The sequence below is a fragment of the Melospiza georgiana genome, chromosome 1 (genome assembly GCF_028018845.1).
Source record: "Melospiza georgiana isolate bMelGeo1 chromosome 1, bMelGeo1.pri, whole genome shotgun sequence".
In the NCBI taxonomy this organism is placed as follows: Eukaryota; Metazoa; Chordata; class Aves; order Passeriformes; family Passerellidae; genus Melospiza; species Melospiza georgiana.
Window position 1 is genome coordinate 132,985,434 of NC_080430.1, and position 16,914 is coordinate 133,002,347.

The 16,914-nt window shown below is 54.9% G+C and overlaps 1 protein-coding gene across 1 annotated transcript; it reads left to right on the forward strand.

Annotated features, from left to right (window-relative positions):
* The first annotated feature begins 5,984 nt into the window (after positions 1–5,984).
* GDF6 (growth differentiation factor 6) lies at positions 5,985–16,636 on the forward strand. Its single transcript, XM_058035881.1, has 2 exons — positions 5,985–6,321; positions 15,780–16,636. Exons 1-2 carry the CDS (start codon positions 5,985–5,987, stop codon positions 16,634–16,636), a joined length of 1,194 nt encoding a protein of 397 aa, XP_057891864.1.
* Positions 16,637–16,914: the final 278 nt, after the last annotated feature.

Sequence of the window (16,914 nt, forward strand, 5' to 3'; positions counted from 1 at the left end):
TGAAGCCAAAGATGGAAGTCTTTCCCCCAAAAAACATGGAAGTATTCCCCCCAATAAACGCCAAATGCACAGTTAAATCTAACTTGTCAAAACTGTATGTATTCCTACATAGAAGGAAAAAGTGCAAAAAAATCTGCAAATTATTTTGCCTTTTTTCTAAAATGTGAAGTTACTGTGCATACATGAGCTCACACACTTCCTGAAGCAAAGAACAGCCCTAGGCATATGGCCACTCAGTATAAAAGACAAAAAATAATGTAATTCAGCCCACAAACTGAGGGGTGAATCCTGCTGGATCTGAGTTCCTTTTGTGTCCTATAAAATTAGGAATTGTGGATATCAAAGAAAAAATGCTGAGTATCCTTCAGGGCTGGTTCATAGCCTCACAGAAATTCAGACTAAAATGAAAACAACAAATTCAAGTCCCACAAAATTCCTCAGAACAAAGAAAATTGCATCAAAGCAACAGCTTTCACTTTTACCCCCTCAAGAGCTGAAATAAGCAGACACTGAGGTGGTAAGCAGTTCTCATCCACCAGCAGCAGGATATACATTCTTTAGAAATTACAGAAATTGTCTGATTTAGCAGAGTAGCTGAACAAATCAGAAATGATGGTGTGAGTGGGGGTATGGTTTATATAGTTGGAGTTCCAAGACAGAAATAGAGATTATGACAGGTTAATGGAGACTGTGACATTCCCTATACATGTAAATAAACACCAAATTTGAGAACCTCTGTTTTCCCCAAGCACTAGTAAATAAAAGTATAACAGAGACTTCATGTGAAGTAACCATATGCTTATAATTATACAAACATTGTGGATCCCTTGTGTGAAATTTTACATCTTTATTGCGTCTATTTTAATGTTTACAAAGTTAGCAGTAATTTTTCAAAATCAAATCTATCCTAAACAGGAAAAATAATTTCTACATAATTTTAATTTTCTACACCAGAGCAAATGAAAGCAGAATCACTGTTGCAAACTTCTTCCCTTTCTCCTGATCTATAGGCTGCAATTTGTTTCCCTGATGTCAGGATGTGTTTTGATGCACCAAGAATGCATGAGTGGCTTCACTCTTCACGTCCATGTATTAAGTTTTTAACTTGAGTGAGAGAGTGAGAAACAATGTGGTTCTAATCTAAGACAGGGACAAAAATGCAGAGAGCTTGCAGAGAAGCGAAGTTGCCACTGTTTTGTGGCAAAATGAAACACTGCAAAAAGCAACAGTGATGCATAGGCTTAGCCCTGCTCCTTCTCCCGACTTCTCTTGTGCAAGGACAAACTGCCAAAAGCAGGAGCAAAAGGAAGAGAAATGGGAAAGCCTGTCCCCATGCTGTGGGGCTGCACAAGCCTCCACTGAGCTGGAACATGGGGAGACTCAGCTGGAAGAGCTCTGCAGGCTGTGGGGCGCTGGGAGAGGTGCAGATCCTTGTGGGATGCTTGGAAAGTGAAACAGAACTTTCTTTGGAGGACCACAATGCAGGAGGTACTTCAGACTCCTAAAGCAACCCTATTTATTTGGGTAGGCTCCTTTGTCTGCTGTTAGTCCACACACCATAGTTTGGGCAATTAAAAATCTTGATCTTCTTACACTTTTGAGGTTTATGTTGATGGTTTGGAGATGGGGCATGCTGAAATAAATATGTTTAGGGAAAAAGGATGGTTTTCTGTGTAAAGGAAAAAAAAAATGGCTAATGTGACAGTCCAGAATGATGGCAGCAGAGAAGGAGCTTGGTGATCTATCTCAGAAGATACTCTCAGCCAAGAGCAGGGCAGCTCAGCTGGGAGGGAGGCAGGGAGAGGATCTGGCTCATTATCCATAACAGAAGATCCATGTGGGGAAGGGCAAACAACTCCTGGGCCAAAATATAGCTACTGAAAAATATTCCTGCCAGTGTGAAACACTGAAAACCAACCTTTTCAGGAGCACTGCAGAAAAGATTAGAGGTGCTAAAAATGCTGAGGCTAAAAGAGTAAGAATGTAATGCCTCAGAACCTTTGGAAAAAAAATTCCCATTTTCAAAACCAAGGCTTTTGCAGGCTGGCGTTTTGCTGAAAACCAGCACATATGGACTACACAGGCAGTTTGGAAAATGTGCTAACTGCTGTGCTGGTAGGAATCCCTGCCCCTTGATTATGTGGTGTAACCACAGCCTTTTTGGAGCCTATTGTGCTAAAGTGGGGAAAAACCCATAGTTTGAGGGGGTACATTTTCTAGTCATCCTAATAAAAATGATTTTTGTTCACAGAAATCAAAATCCTACAAGTAATCGTTCATGTTAAATCAAGTGTCAACCTGGATGCAAAAAAAAAAAAAAAAAAAAAAAAAAACCCAAAAAACAAAGGGGGAATGTCTACAAACTGATCAACTCTGTATTCATATTCCTTATGTACCACAGAAAGTCTTACAAATGGTCACAAATCAGAGGTGAAATGACTGATGCTTACATCTTAGCTCAACCACTTTTCAGGCATGAATTTTAACTTCTGTCATTCTTCCTCAACATGGCTGCTCACGTTATGGTTATAGCAAGAGAAATTTCCATTAAACTTCCAGAGAAAGAAATCACATTTGATTTGGACTGCTTCCTGACTTTCAAATTTGTCTCCACTCATTTGTACTTTTCCCCAGAATAGCAAATTCACAGAAAGAAAGAATGTGAAAGATTGGATGTTTTAAATGGTTTTAAACTAGTTTTAAAACTGCATTTTTGCAGTCTCCAAATTGCTTTAGTTCTGAGAAACATATTTGAAATTAAAAAAAATGTTACAAAATATGTATAATGCAATTATAAACTGAAATCTGGCCAAGTTTTATTGTTGAGAAAACCAGAAAGGAAACAAGTTTTTAAAACACTATTCTTCTTTTCTGGTGGCTGCTATTATTTTACTCTTTTTATTGTTGCTGCCATTATTTCACTCTTTGCCATGCACTGAAGTGGGGATCTCAAGTGTCTCACAGGCACTGATTCATTCTCATGCTGCCCCACGAAATGCCCACTCCTGCCTGCAGTTCTCAGGTCCAGTTCCACACAGTTTTCTCAGGGACAATCAAAACCAAAGCTTCTTAAGATGGCTCAATATATTCAAGTCCCTCTCAGTGACCTGACTGTGTTGCTCCATGAGGCTCCACAACTGTTGTATCCCCACAGTTCGTGTTCTGTAATTCCCTTAAGCGACTGTCTTGGCAATTAGCTGTATTGAACAATGGCATTGTATTCCAAAATGGCACAGGGACAACCCTGAGCAACCTAAAGCTCTGAGAAACAGGCTGGAAAGCAGCACTGCCTGTTTATGGCTGGCACTGCTACCTGTGTGCGCTCTCACCCGCTGAGCAGCAGCCCTGGGGTGCTATGGGGGGCATCTGCCTCAGCAGGGCCTCAGCCTCCACACTGCCTCAAAGGTCACAAGAGCCAGAGGAAAGGCCCTGTTGGCTGCAGAGGGCTTCACGCCAGGCCCCTGATAAAGAAGGGACAGTGCAAAACAGCCATCCAAGTCAATTTTAGAGAATGCGTTAAAACATGCAAAAGCAGCAGGTAGAAATTAAATCAGGCTGATGGAAGTTGCTCTTGAGACCTTGCAGCTTTTCATTAGCATGAAACCATCTCCCCTTGGGAGAGGAGGAGGCCAAGGGAGGAAAAACCCGAGAACAAAGAGGGAAGAGGAGAGACAGACCAAGAGACAAAGGCAGGAAGGGAACAGACACTCTGGGAGCACCAGAGGGAACCCTGGAAACCAGCAGAGTGAGAGTGGGAAAGGGCAGCCGTGCAGCAGCAGCATTTGGGACCACAAGGAGGGGATGTGGGAAGTGGGAACAATATCAGAAAAGAAAAACAGGACAATGAAATACTGCAGGAAAGAAAAAAGAAAGAGCCTGCGGGGCTAGGGTTGGGCAGAAGTTGACGGAGGAGAAACTGGAGCTGGGCAGCTGATTGGAGATAGCCAGCAGGAGCATGGAATAAGTGAATAGGACACAAAAGGGGCAGAAGGAAACAAAAAAGCGATGATAAGGCTCCGGAAGGAACTGGGTCATGGCAGGAAAAAAATAGCCAAAATGCTAAGTACAAAGCAGAAAGGATGGGAGTGGCAAAGGGGAGCAGAAGCAACAAAAATGAAGCATCAGAAAAGAGAAGCCGAAGGGACAGGAGGAGGAGGACGCTCTCAGTGCAGAAAGCAGCTGATGAAAAGGGAGGGTAGTGGTCAGGAGGGTGTCAGTGAAGCCAGAGGATACAGAGGAGGAGTGAAAGAACAATAAATAAAAGGGGGTGAAGAAATGGGACAGAATGAAGTGGGAAATGGTTTTGCAGAACACTTGCCTCATTTCTGCACTGTCACTGATACTTTTTGTAGCCCTGTCTCTTCACAGTTCATCTGCCAGCACCTCGCAGTACATCTATCGTGCTAGAAAGAAGCCAAGGCAATGATTGGCCCCTTTCTCCAATCCCAGCTGTATGATGTGTCCCACATCCACATGGGCACATCCAAATGGCCATCTAGGGACAGCCCCTGGCACAAGCCCCTGGCACAGCCCCTGGCACTTGTAACAGACCTGGGTATTGGCTGGGAAAGGGCAATGGGCCAAAACCACACCAGGGAGCTCTCTAAGCCATGTATGGAGGGCTGCAGGACAGTGTGAGCCCCTGCCTTGGAATTATCTTTTTTCCTACTAGAGATGCATTGTGGTTCACTTGGAACCTGAGCCTGTCACTTGCTTTGAATGTTCCCCTTGTGTTCCTCATAGTCCCTAGCGTCTCTCCGTAGGAGATGGGGAACACAGTGGGACTAAGCACCCTACAGGCAAACTGGGATGTGCCAGGCTAGAAGCCTGCTTCATATGCCCTGTCAGGGTCTGCCTCATCCCACTGGTCCTCTGTTGCACTGGGAGTGGTACCAAAGCCCAGGCATGAGCTGCTCTCAGTGGAAAAATGAGAACAGGGAAGAAGACAAGTCCACACATCCAGTGTATGACTGCATGAAGAATGGCAGCTGATGGAGGAGCATGGTCAGAGATCTCAGATTCCTTTTATTTACTATGGACCAGGCTTTCACAGCTAAACACACATGACCTCTTACTGGAATTAAAGGAAAATCCCCCAGTGGCAGAGTTGGGGCAGATAGGAGAGGTAGGAGGAAGTGGCCAATAGGAGATCAGGACAGAAAAGGAGGAATGCTCAGCACAGGGCAGAGGAAAGCCACACGGGGAAATGGAAGAGGGTGGTTTGTGGCTGCCTGCAGCAGCAGTGCAATGGATCAGGCAGGAGGATGAGAAGGTGAAGGAGAAGAAGGTAGCGATCAGGACAGGTAGAGTAATGCAGGCATGTTACTGTGCTTTGTCATGGCTGTGAACCCTAGACAGGTGGTTGGATGAAACCACTGGAGAACTGACACCAATTTTATGTTGAAGGATGCTCCTCGGAAAAGCCAAATGAAAAGGGGTGGGTGAATTTCTGAATCCTTACCACCAAATTCTCCTTCTTATAAAACCCCTGCTTTGTGCCAAGTTTTCGGGCACGTAGCCACGGGAATACAAAGAGCCTCAAGCAAAATCATTAGCATCACACGAATCTGCCCACACTCAAACCTGGAGAACCTGTGAGGCACCTGAACAGATGTCATCACCGCTGGGTCGATGAGAAGCGGTACCCGAGAGGTGGCAGCAGGACGCGCGGCATCTCTCTCCGGCCCTCGCCCGCTTCCCGCGTGGAGAGCCCAGCGGGGAGGGAGCACAGGGACCCCCGAGCGCCCGACCAGGGTGTCCGCCCCGGCCGGACCGCCCCGCGGGGCGGGCTGGGTGCCCGCACAGGGCGGCGCGCTGCGGGGCGGTACCCGCGGGGCGGGGCGGGCGGCTGCGGGCCGAGCCCGCCCGGGTGCAGTCGCCGCTCCGCGCCGCGCCGCCGCGCAGTCCCCGCGCCGCTCCGTGGGCCGCCGGAGCCGCACGTCGGGCCGCCCTCCTCTTCCTCCCTACCGCCGCCGCCTCTCGCTATGAATGCGCGCCGGGCCCTGCTCTCCGCCGCCTTGCTCGCCAGCCTCCTCTGGGATTTACCTTGCTGCCTCCCGGCTTCCCTCCCTGCCTCCTCGGAGCTCGCTGCCTCCTCCAAAGGTGGTCGCAGCCGCAGAGTGCCGCGGTCCCCACGGGAAAACCGCCCGCGGCAAGGGGGACACGCCGTGGACCGGGCGCTCCCACGGGCGGAACCCCACGAGTACATGCTGTCTCTGTTCAGGACTTACTCTATCGCGGAGAAACTGGGCATCAACGCCAGCTTTTTTCAGTCGTCCAAATCCGCCAACACCATCACTAGTTTTGTAGACAGGGGACGAGGTAAGTTCTGCCCCCCCCCCCCCCCGCCCCTCCCGGTTCCCCCGGGGCTGCGGGTGCCCCTTCCCGCTGCGCTCCGCGGTACGAGGAGCGGTCGGTACGAGGCTGCCGTCCCGCGGAGCCTGGTGCTGGGGAGATGGGAGCGAGCTGCAGCGGTCACCGGTGCTGTTCCCCGCCCCGGTATCGCAGGCAAGAGCAGATCTCTCGGTGAATTCGGAGTCGCCGTGTTTTATTTTAGAGCAAACGGCCCCGCGGCACTAAACCCGAGCCGAGGCAGCCCTAAGTGCCGCGTGCGAGAAACACGAGTGTTCCTCCCCGAATCGTCATGGGGTGGTAGAAAACACGCCCCAGCTTTGCAGGCGGAATTTGGGTGTAAATTCAACCTTGAAAAAAAAAATAAATATCGCTCTTCTGATTTCTTTCCACCCGCCGGATAAAGGGTGGCTCTTACCGACGCGGCTGCACGGCGAAAAGAAAGTTTAAACTGACCGAAAGCAAACATCTTCTGCCTGAGGCTGCTCTCGCCTCGGGTTGCGTTATCGGGGTTACCTGGGAGAGCCCCAGCCCCTTCCGAGAGCGCAAGGACGGGGACCCTCCGGCTCCACTTGCGGGGGGCAGCGCGCAGCCCAGGTACCGCCCGGTACCGGGACTCAGCGAGGGGCGGCCGGACTTGACGTCTGCTCGGGGCCGCATCCTTTGAGCTGTGTGCGGGGTTGCTCCTCACGCACCCCCGGGCCGGGATCGGCAGCGGAGCCCGCTACCTCGGGCCGCAGATCTTCCCGGGCAGCATCGGTGCCGCGGGGCTCCCGGACCCCTCCGCGACCTGCAGCCCCGGCCGGGGCCCTCCTGGGCTTTTCTCTTGTCGTCGTATCGCTCGTACCCGGGGCAGCGAGTGCACATTTCTCGTCGATCCAGAGTAAAATTTCCCTTCCATAAAAACGCCCCCATGCCCCTTTCATTCCCTCCCCCTTTTTTCGTTATCCTGGTTGTGAACCATTAAGAACAGACTAATTAACAGGTTCTTAATGAAGGCTGCGCTTTCGTTCCTCCCCCTCTCCCACACATGAAGACCCTCCCCTCCGTCCGCGCCTCCTCGGGCACTGGTGTACCTGCCGGGGGCTGGCAGCGCCGGGAAAATCACACGGCTCCCTGGAGCTGCAGAAGCCGATCGCCCCAAACCAAATCGAACCGAACCCAAACCGAGCCCCTTCGCCGCCTCCCCGAGCCGGAAGCTTCTCCCCGCCCACGGCACCCGAGGCTCGGCCCCTTGCCCCATCGCTGCCCCGGGCTCGGGGAGCTCTTTCCGCGGCGGAGCTCGGCGGGCTCTTCGCCTCCCGCCTCGGTCGCGCCTCTGCGCTCGGGAGGACGCGGGGGAGCGCCCACAGTGTGTGACCCCCGCGGTCGGAAGCCCGCAGACGTTTTCGAGGGGAAAGGGGACAAGGGGTTTTGCTCTTCGCCTTCGCCTTACTGGGGTTGTTTTCTTTGTCGCTGTTAAAAGCGGGGGTGGGGGAAGAGGACCCGCTTTCTAGAAACAGGGTTTCGAAAATTCAGCCGTCAGAAGGGAGCTGGACCGCTCCCCCTGACGGAGAGGAAACGGGGTGCTGATCCTGCGAGCTGCAGGAAATGGAGCCGCGCTCGATATCATCTTATTCTTGATAACCAGAAGAAAGACAGTTAATTTAACAAATTTAGCTCATCTCGCTGCATGTGAGATTCTACTCCGGGGGAAGTGATTTGCTAACAGAAGTCCTGGTTTGATTAAGGAAAAGCCTCACTTTTCCCCATTGATTTTGATTTGATGTGTCACAGGCTGTGACCTTCTGCTGGACCTTCTGAGGGTTGCTTAGCATCAAGCCACTGATTGGAGTATTTCAACTCAGTGATCTAATTGAGTGTTCATGTCATAACATATCAAATATTGTCTAGTCTCCCATAATGAAGTGGACCAGCCGATGGCACATCACCAAAAAACTTCAAGAGAGCTTCCGTTCCTCTGAAGTGGTAGCTATTTTACTGCCCACCTCCCCGTGGGCTCCTAGCCCAGTTAATTGGCGAACTGGAGTTGTGCTGATGATGAACAGTCTTTGCTCAGAGAAAGCGGGGAAAGGGGGGCAGATTTTCTGTCCCTTCATTTGCAGACAGTATAGCCGCCCAAATTGACCCATTTAGATGGGCTGCTCTTTACCTAAGCGGCATCTCCGGAGCGGGGATATGGCGGTGGCAGTCCCACCTGCCCACGCCATCCTGCATGGCAGCATTTCGGGGGGACAGCAGCCCGCAGAGGAGAGCGAAGCAACTTTTAGCCCTGCCGAGAAGCGCCCCTCCCGTGCGAGGCGGCTGCTGTGCCTGCGGGGCCGCCCGGCGCTGGGCTCTGACCCGCAGCAGCCCCGGCCCGCCCGTCCCAGCGCCCGCCGAGGCTGCGGGGCAGGGCGCTTCGGCGCAGGCACCGGCAGCCGCTTCCCGTTGCTTCGCTTCTTCCCTTCCCGCTTGAAGCTAATAAGATCATTTTCAGGGTAGCGCGCGAGGGAGTGAAGACTCACTACTGCTTAATACGTATATAATTTTTTCCCCCGTCGGTAGAAAGAGAGGAGAAAGGGGGGAAAGGGTTTGCGATTCCCCCTTCTCCACCCCCTACCGCCCCCCACTCGCTCCCCCTTGTTACGGTCGCAAGATCAGACAGGACCTAGCTGAATGTAGGAAAATTACTGTTGGCACATGAAGTAACTCATTAAAACGCAGATGGTGCTCTCACTGGCCTCAGGACCCCCAGCATTGGAGCTCCACAGTAAGGCAGGACAATTAGGAGCTGCAAGGACTCCACCAGGCAGGGGAGGAAAAAAAAAAAAAAAAGAGAGAGCGGGAGGGAGCTGGAGAAGGGAGTTATAAACAAGCAATCCCACAGCTAGCAAGAAACGCGGCATGACTAGGAACAAATAGAAAACAAAAAAGAAATAGCTGGAGTGCGAAGGAGCACGATTTTCGAAAGGATCTCCGTGGGAAGGGGTTGCCACGAGGGTCGGCTCCTGCGAGTGCCCCTCGCCTCACCCTTTTGTGTCTGCAGAGCCCGCAGCACCGGCACCAAGGCAGGGCTCCCGCATACGAAATGCTGCGGTCCGTGCCTAAGGGACGGGGACATCGAAATAGGTCAAGATCGTCTCCTTTTTCCCTCCCCGTTTTCTTTATGCGCTTTCGCGTTCCAGTTGGAAGGCAGCTGATTCGGATGGGCAGGGATCCGAACATCGTTATTTTGCTCTTGCCATGAGGGTTGTGAGGGTGGTGAATAGACGGCTAGGACGAAAGGGGGATCCCGTGTGCAGAAACTGAAAATGGCCCGGCTGTGCATGTGGCAGAAGAAAAGAATGTAAATCTCACTTGAAGTTCATCTAGTACAACATATTTATGCAAAACAGCGGGTTTCTGGGTGGACCGAAAGCTGCAATGTAGTGTAATCTGTGCAGCGCCTTTGCCCAAGCAGTGTTGTCGTTGGCAGAAGGAAAATGAAATATAAACAGGGAAGTATTTTAATGGGAAAGGAGGGAATTCACAACTGTTAATTATTTGGTGACCTTGTATTCGATTTGTTTGAGCCCCTTATAAAAACACTAATGCAGACCAGACGGCCGGAGCGCGGCAGCGAGCTGCCGCTCCTCATCCCCGCCGTGCACCCGGGAAAGGAGCGAGCGGTCCGGCCCAGCCCGGCCCAGCCCGGTTTGGCTCGGCTCGGCTCGGCTCGGCCCGGCCCGGCCCGGCGGGGCCTCCGCGCGCGCGGAGCCGGTGGCGCGGGGGCGGGCGGGGCGCGGCGGCGGCTCCGCGCTGCCGGTGCCGGAGCTGTTTCGGGGGTCGGTGTTTTACCCCCGAGCTGCGGGAGCTGCGGGAGGGAGCGGGGCCGGGGCGCGGGCGGAGCGGAGCGCAGCGTCCCCTCGGCGGCTGCGCCTCTCGCCGCTTCCCCGTGAAAACAGGGGCTGTCGGCGGGGGGAGTATTTTTTAGTTCATCTTTCGTTTGTTTGTTGTCCCTGGAGGAGGCGCGGGGCCCGCGCACGGGAGGGCGGTCCGGGAAGCGGCGCCGGGAGCTCCGCAGATCAGGCGGCCCGGCGGGGCGGTGCGCTGCCGCGGAGGACGAGTAATTAACGCATATCAAACTATTCCGGTGGCTCATTTCCGACCTGGTCCTGATTTTTTTCGTTGTTATAATTTTTTTTTAATCCAAAAATCCTCCTGCAGGGCTTGCTAAGAGGTTGAATTTTTTTTTTTTTTGAGGGGGGACACGTGGGGGACGGCGGTCCGAGGTCTCCGCCTCGGAGCTGAGGAGTTTCCGCCGCCCGCGGGGAGATGCTGTGCCGCGGCTGGGCTGGCCCCAGCCGGCAGCCGAGTGGCCCGCGGGGAGAAAATCCGGCGCAGGCCAGGGCCACTCGGTGCTGGGCACGGCAGCGGGGCGCCTCGTCCTCCTCATTTACCTCCTCCCTTCCTAGTAGAAAAAAACCCCAAAACGATCGATAGGAGAAAACCCTCCCTTCCTTGCGATTTCAGGGCAGGCTGAAACTGAGAGTAGGAGTCCTCTCGTGCCTGAAGCCAGATTTATGAGCGAAAGGGGATGTTTCAGTCTTTGCTAGTTATGGCCAGATCTGTACGTTCTGCTGCTGTATCTTAGCGCTTCCACATTTATCGCTCAGTAATATTTTCGCTTCATTTCTTAGCTCCAAGCGCTGGGAATATTCGGGCCGATTTTCTCAATACGAATAATTTCGGAGGAATTATTTCTCCTCCGTCGAAGTATTTCGGGTAGCGTAAGCACCGCAAATGGGCAAAGGGAAAGATATTGGGTTAAGGTCTGTTACAGCAGGTAGAAACCCCGCAAGGAAGCTCCCGTGCGCCTCGGCGCATCTCCAGGGACGATGTCGACAGCCGAGGGCCCGGAGCCTTGCGGGAGTGTCCCGCGGGTGTTGCAGCGATCTCTCTATGCCCGAGGGCCGAGAGTCGCTCGTGGCGAGCGGGAGAGTGGGGCAAGGGCAGGCAGCCTTGCCGGAGCAGGTACGGTACAGCCGTGATCAAAGGTACATCACAGCCAGGTGCCTCCCCGCTCCGAGGAGAGAAAAAAAAATAAAAAAGGAAAAGAAAAGAAAAAGAAACAGCCCTCCAAAAACTAGTTAGTGTTTTTTGGCAGGATTGGGAATTCGTCGAAGGAAGGTGTGGTCTTTCTCGGTTACTCGATAGCGAAGCGAACGATACATTTAAATCTAATCACTCTGTGTAATAAAAAACCGCGGCGAGGCAGGCGCTGGGAGATGTGGAATTGAAACCCGGAGAAATACCACACATGGAGAGTCAGTCCCTTGTTTCCACAGCTTGGGTAATGCTCCGAAAGAAATACCTGTCAGCCTTGCGACTCTGCAGACAACGTGTGGGCAGACCTTCGCAATTAGGGACAATATATGTTTTAATTTCCAGATTATTGTTGTGCGAGTGTCTGCAAAGTGTCTTTAAACTGAAAATGTGCTTTTGGTTTGCGAGTTTAAATATGGCTTGAAAGAGAATTTGGGAATGGGAAAATTCTTCTTGAATGTGGTTTGGGTATAATTTGCAGTGATGTAAAGTTAAGTTCTGAGCCCTGATGAATTGGCTGAGAGCCCAGTACCTGATCTGCCATGAAAAGGGAAACTTTGTGTAGCCTTCGTTAACCCCCGTCTCTCCTCAAAGCCCAGACTGCGGCGAGAAAGCGACCCGGGAAACGGGAGAGGCTTCACACAGGGAATTCAGGGAAACGTCCCAACCCAGTCATTCATTCATCTTCGGAGATGCTGAAACCGCAGCCACCGCACGGCGAAGGAAAGCGTTGGGGGAAGGCGGCGGGACCCGGCGCAGCCCCCGGCCCGGCCCGGCCCGGTTCGGCTCGGCACGCCCGCGGGAGCACCGGGCACGCCGCTGCCCGAGCGCCTCGCGAGGGGCAGAACGGAGCAGGGCTGCTCTCTCCCATCCGCCACTGACACATTCTTAAATTTCAGATAGACCTACTCCCTCCTTCTGTCCCTCCTTCCTGCCCCTAATATTTTATTTTCGCCCGAATAAAAAAAATAAAATAAATAAAAAAAAAGAATAAACTACGGAGAGTGAAATAGAACAAATACTCACGGCGGAGCTAACATTTATCTACATTAACGCTACAATATAAACACACCTCCCCGGTGCATTTTCTGCCATGTGGCTTTCTCCAGCCCAGCTGGGATGGCTTTGCTGCTCGCACCAAGTATTTCGGTAACGGGAATATCTGTAAGGACAGCTTCAGCCGGCCTGAGAAAAAGGCAGATCGCGAGCTGGCTGTTAGAAATCCCAGGTTTTACCCCATTCGCTCCTTGAGTTTAAAGGAAAACTGAAGAGGACAAGCCCCTATCCGTTGTGCACTGCTCACGGGGAGAGAGAGGGACAGTCAGGGTGTCCCCGCGCCGTCTCTGCTGCCGCTCTTTGTGTGCTGGGACGGCAGCAGCTTCCCTGGAACAAAGGGTCCCCAACCTAGACCCGTCTCTCCCCGTTTTGTGGAAGTTCCGGAGGTCCCGCTTTCCCTCCCCGCCCTCCGCTGCTTTTCCCACCCTCTCGACTGCTCTGGGAGCGAGCCAGTACTGGTTTAGGATTATGTATTCATCTGGAATTATTAGGTTACAAGAGTGAATAAATAGCGTTTATCTGATCGGATTCAAAGCTGCTTATTTGAAACAACCGGCAGCCCTGCCCCTTTCCCTGCCCTCCCGAGAGAGGCACGGGAGCCGGCAGCTGCCTGAGCCAGTGCGACTTTTCCAGCACAGTTTCGGTGCTGCTGAAATCCGTCTCAGACCTGCTTGACCGGGGGCACATTTCTCTGCAAACCGGCCGTGTCGCCAGCGTGCCATCCCACCAAGCGACCCGGACCAGCCGTGCAACGCCCCAAACCCTCGCCAAACTGGAGTCTCAAAAGATGCTGCTTGGGCAGCATCCCTGAGCGAGCCTTTTGGCACGCACAGTGCCGGAGCTGGTTTCCTCCCGCACCGCCTGGTGACAAAGGTCTGCAAACCCTTTAGAGCCCATTTTCAGCAGCGGGGACATGTAGGGAATTCAGCCTCTCGCTTCCCTCCCGTCTAAACTGCATGCCTGGATGTTACCCCCGAATGGGATTATTTCCTGCGCCGCGACAGGCCACCTGCGTGACGGTTCCTCGGGAAGGGGAGAGGCGCTGTCACCTTCCTGTCCCCTCCTCCCTCGGGAAAGGGCTGCCCTTTCCCTGAAAGCTAAGACTGCCGGGCAGTCCTGCCTTGCTCCTGCACCGCGCCGGAGATGCATATGCGGGACCGTGGTGCTGGTCAGGAACAGGACAAGGAGGAGTGTATGTGGGGCTGTCTGCTCCTCACCCCCACCCCATGGCGACTGGGAGTATCAAAGAGAGCGAGCATCTCTCTCTGAAACCAAGCGTGACACCCGCCTCTCCATCCCCTAAGCAACGAGAGCGATTAAAAGGGAATCCGTGCCCAGCCCGGCTCTGCCCACATCCCGATGCTGGGGATAACCGCAGAGGAAGATGCTGATCTAGTTTCCTCGACGGTCGCTGGAACCCATGAACGAAGGTCTGATGCATTTCGGCCAGGAGATCGGTCTGCACCCTGTCGGGTGTCCGAGTATCTGATAGATGTTGGAAAAAAAAACCCCAAAAAACCAAACAACCAAAAACCAAACCGAAACAAAACCACCAAGACGACGAGAAAGAAAAGAAGGAGGAGGACCTGCGCTTTCTTACCCGAGGGCTCATCCACTTTTCTCTGAAACTCCCAGGACCCCCTTGAAGGAGGAGGCAATGATACCAGAGATCTCCTGAGCTGTTGGACCCTCCTCCTGCAACCACGTGCACCTCAGCCCACGGCCTGCGCCTGTGAAGGGCAGAACTACCCCCACGATCCCCCAGAACCCACAGGAGACTCATGGACCGAATCCTGGTCTGTACTTGCAGCGCTGATGAAATTGTCCAGCACCTCTAGGCAGCTCCCGATGGGTTTCACTTCTATTTTCACAGCTCAATAAAGCAGCTGTTGTCGTCACCTGGACTGTGACGACATTTTTCGGGCTCTGCTCGTGTTTTTTTCAGTCTCCTCCCGCACTCCCTGAGCGAGATGCACGACCAGGCTGCCTCTCGCCCCTCGCTGGGAAGGAGAAGCCCCTCCGCAAGGAAACAGACAAGCCTGAGGTGGGAGGCGGATGCAAGGATGCGAAAGGCCTGGGTTCCAATTTTCCTGATGCCTGAAAGGCCTGACGGATTCCGCATCGCTCCCGCCGGCGCGCAGCCCCGGGGAGGCGGGGAAGCTCCGGCTCGGGAACTCCCTCTCCTTGCTGACTCCTCGTGCCCCGGTGCCGGGCGAGGCGGGGCCCGCGGCCGTGTCCCGGCACCGGGCAGGTGTGCGGAGCCGGGCCCCGCAGCCCGGGGCGGGGGGTGCGCGGCGCGGTCCGGGCGGGCGGCGGGGCCCCCACGGCGGCTCCTGCGGGGCGAGGGGGACGCGCTCGGCAGGCAGCCAGGCTCCGCAGGGGGATTCCCTGGCCCGGCTGCGGGGCAGGTCTTTTTCCCAGCAATTCCCGCTGTCCCTGCTGCACTCCACGCTCCATCTCCCTGCTGACGTCCAGGGGAACACGCGGCGACGCAGGGCGACTGTCGAGTGTGCTAATCCGCACTGATTAACTGCACGTTAATCCGCATTGATTTTTTACATCGCCGTGTCGCGTCTGAAGGTTTTTGGGTTTTTGGTTTGCATAAATCATCCCCTTGTCTCTCCTGCCCCGCAGGAGGTTCTCAGAGACCTGTCAGGTAGAGCCGAGGTTGTGAAACACACTGATTAGGGATCGCAATGACCTTTGATATCGATAAATAGCAGGCGGGTGTATATTTCTTTAGTCTCTGTTTCTACCCCTGGCGCGGGCTGATTTTGGAAAAGCGGCGAGGGGCTGCTGAACAGAGGCTCCAGTGACACTTTTACTATAGAAATCTACACAAGATTTACTAGCTTCTGGGGAAACACAGGGGCTTTGGGAATTTTTGTATTTGCTGGGTTGTAAACATTTTATTGGAAAGCAGCTCCAGGGAATCTGGTTTGCTTTCTGCGCTGCACTTTGTACACCGATGTGTCAAAAAAGAAGTCCAGGTTTTTCTCAGAGAGCACGTGTATATGGGGCTGATAGGCAGAGGATGTGCGTGGGGCAGGGTCTGCCTCTAGTGCCTGTCTGGTGCGGATTCTTCCATACTGCCTTTCCTTTCCATATTATTCCCTTTCCTTTCCATATTATTCCCTTCTCCTTCTTTCTCGTCTCCCCGCCCTCCCCCGGTCAGGGTCCCGCCGGGGGTGGGTGGGGGGTGAGGCAGGCAGGAGCGGCCCCGGTGCTCCCTCCCTCTCCCGCCTCAGAGACCTCTCGGCAGATCCCCCCGAGCGCAACTGACTGTAATTATTTTTATCTCGCAGACGATCTCTCGCCCGCTCCCTTGAGGCGGCAGCAGTATGTGTTTGATGTGTCGACCCTCTCGGAGACGGAGGAGCTCGTGGGGGCCGAGCTGCGGCTGTTCCGCCGGGCCCCGCGGGGCCGCCCGCCGCCCGCCGCCCCGCTGCACGTGCAGCTCTCCGCCTGCCTCTCGCCGCGACCGCTGGACTCCCGCGCCCTGGACCCGGCCCCGGCGGCCGGCTGGGAGGTGTTCGACGTGCGGCAGGGCCTGCGGGAGCAGCGGCCCCGGAAGCGGCTGTGCCTGGAGCTGCGGGCCTCGGCGGAGCGCGGCCCGCGCCGCTGGCTCGACCTGCGGGGCCTGGGCTTCGCGCGCCGGCCGCGGCCGCCTCAGGAGCGCGCGCTGCTGGTGGTCTTCACCCGCGCGCGGCGGCGGAGCCTCCTCGGGGAGCTGCGCGCCGAGCTGGGCGCGGCCCCGCCGCCCGCCGCCCGCCGCCCGCCGGCCCGGCGCCAGCGCCGCACCGCCTTCGCCAGCCGCCACGGCAAGCGGCACGGCAAGAAGGCCCGGCTGCGCTGCAGCAAGAAGCCGCTGCACGTCAACTTCAAGGAGCTGGGCTGGGACGACTGGATCATCGCCCCGCTGGAATACGAGGCCCACCACTGCGAGGGCGTCTGCGACTTCCCGCTGCGCTCCCACCTGGAGCCCACAAACCACGCCATCATCCAGACCCTCATGAACTCCATGGACCCCGGCTCCACGCCGCCCAGCTGCTGCGTCCCCACCAAGCTGACCCCCATCAGCATCCTCTACATCGACGCGGGCAACAACGTGGTGTACAAGCAGTACGAGGACATGGTGGTGGAGTCCTGCGGCTGCAGGTAGCGGGCGGGACGCCCCTCGGCGGCGGCCGGGTCTGCGTCTGGCGGAGGTGCAGCGGCGAGCGGGGCCCCCGTCCCGCGGCCGGCCGAGCGGAGGGCACGGCGGAGGGCACGGAGCAGGGCGGCCCGGCGCCGGGGCTCCGCCGCGCTGCCCGCGGTGGCCCCGGGGGCTACGGCAGCGTCGGCCCGCGGCTGCCGGCTGGGAAGGGCGAGCGGGCCGGGCAGGCGGAGAGGCCCCCGCCCGGTCCCTTCCCCGCTCCCCTCTCCTCCCCCGGGGTTTAT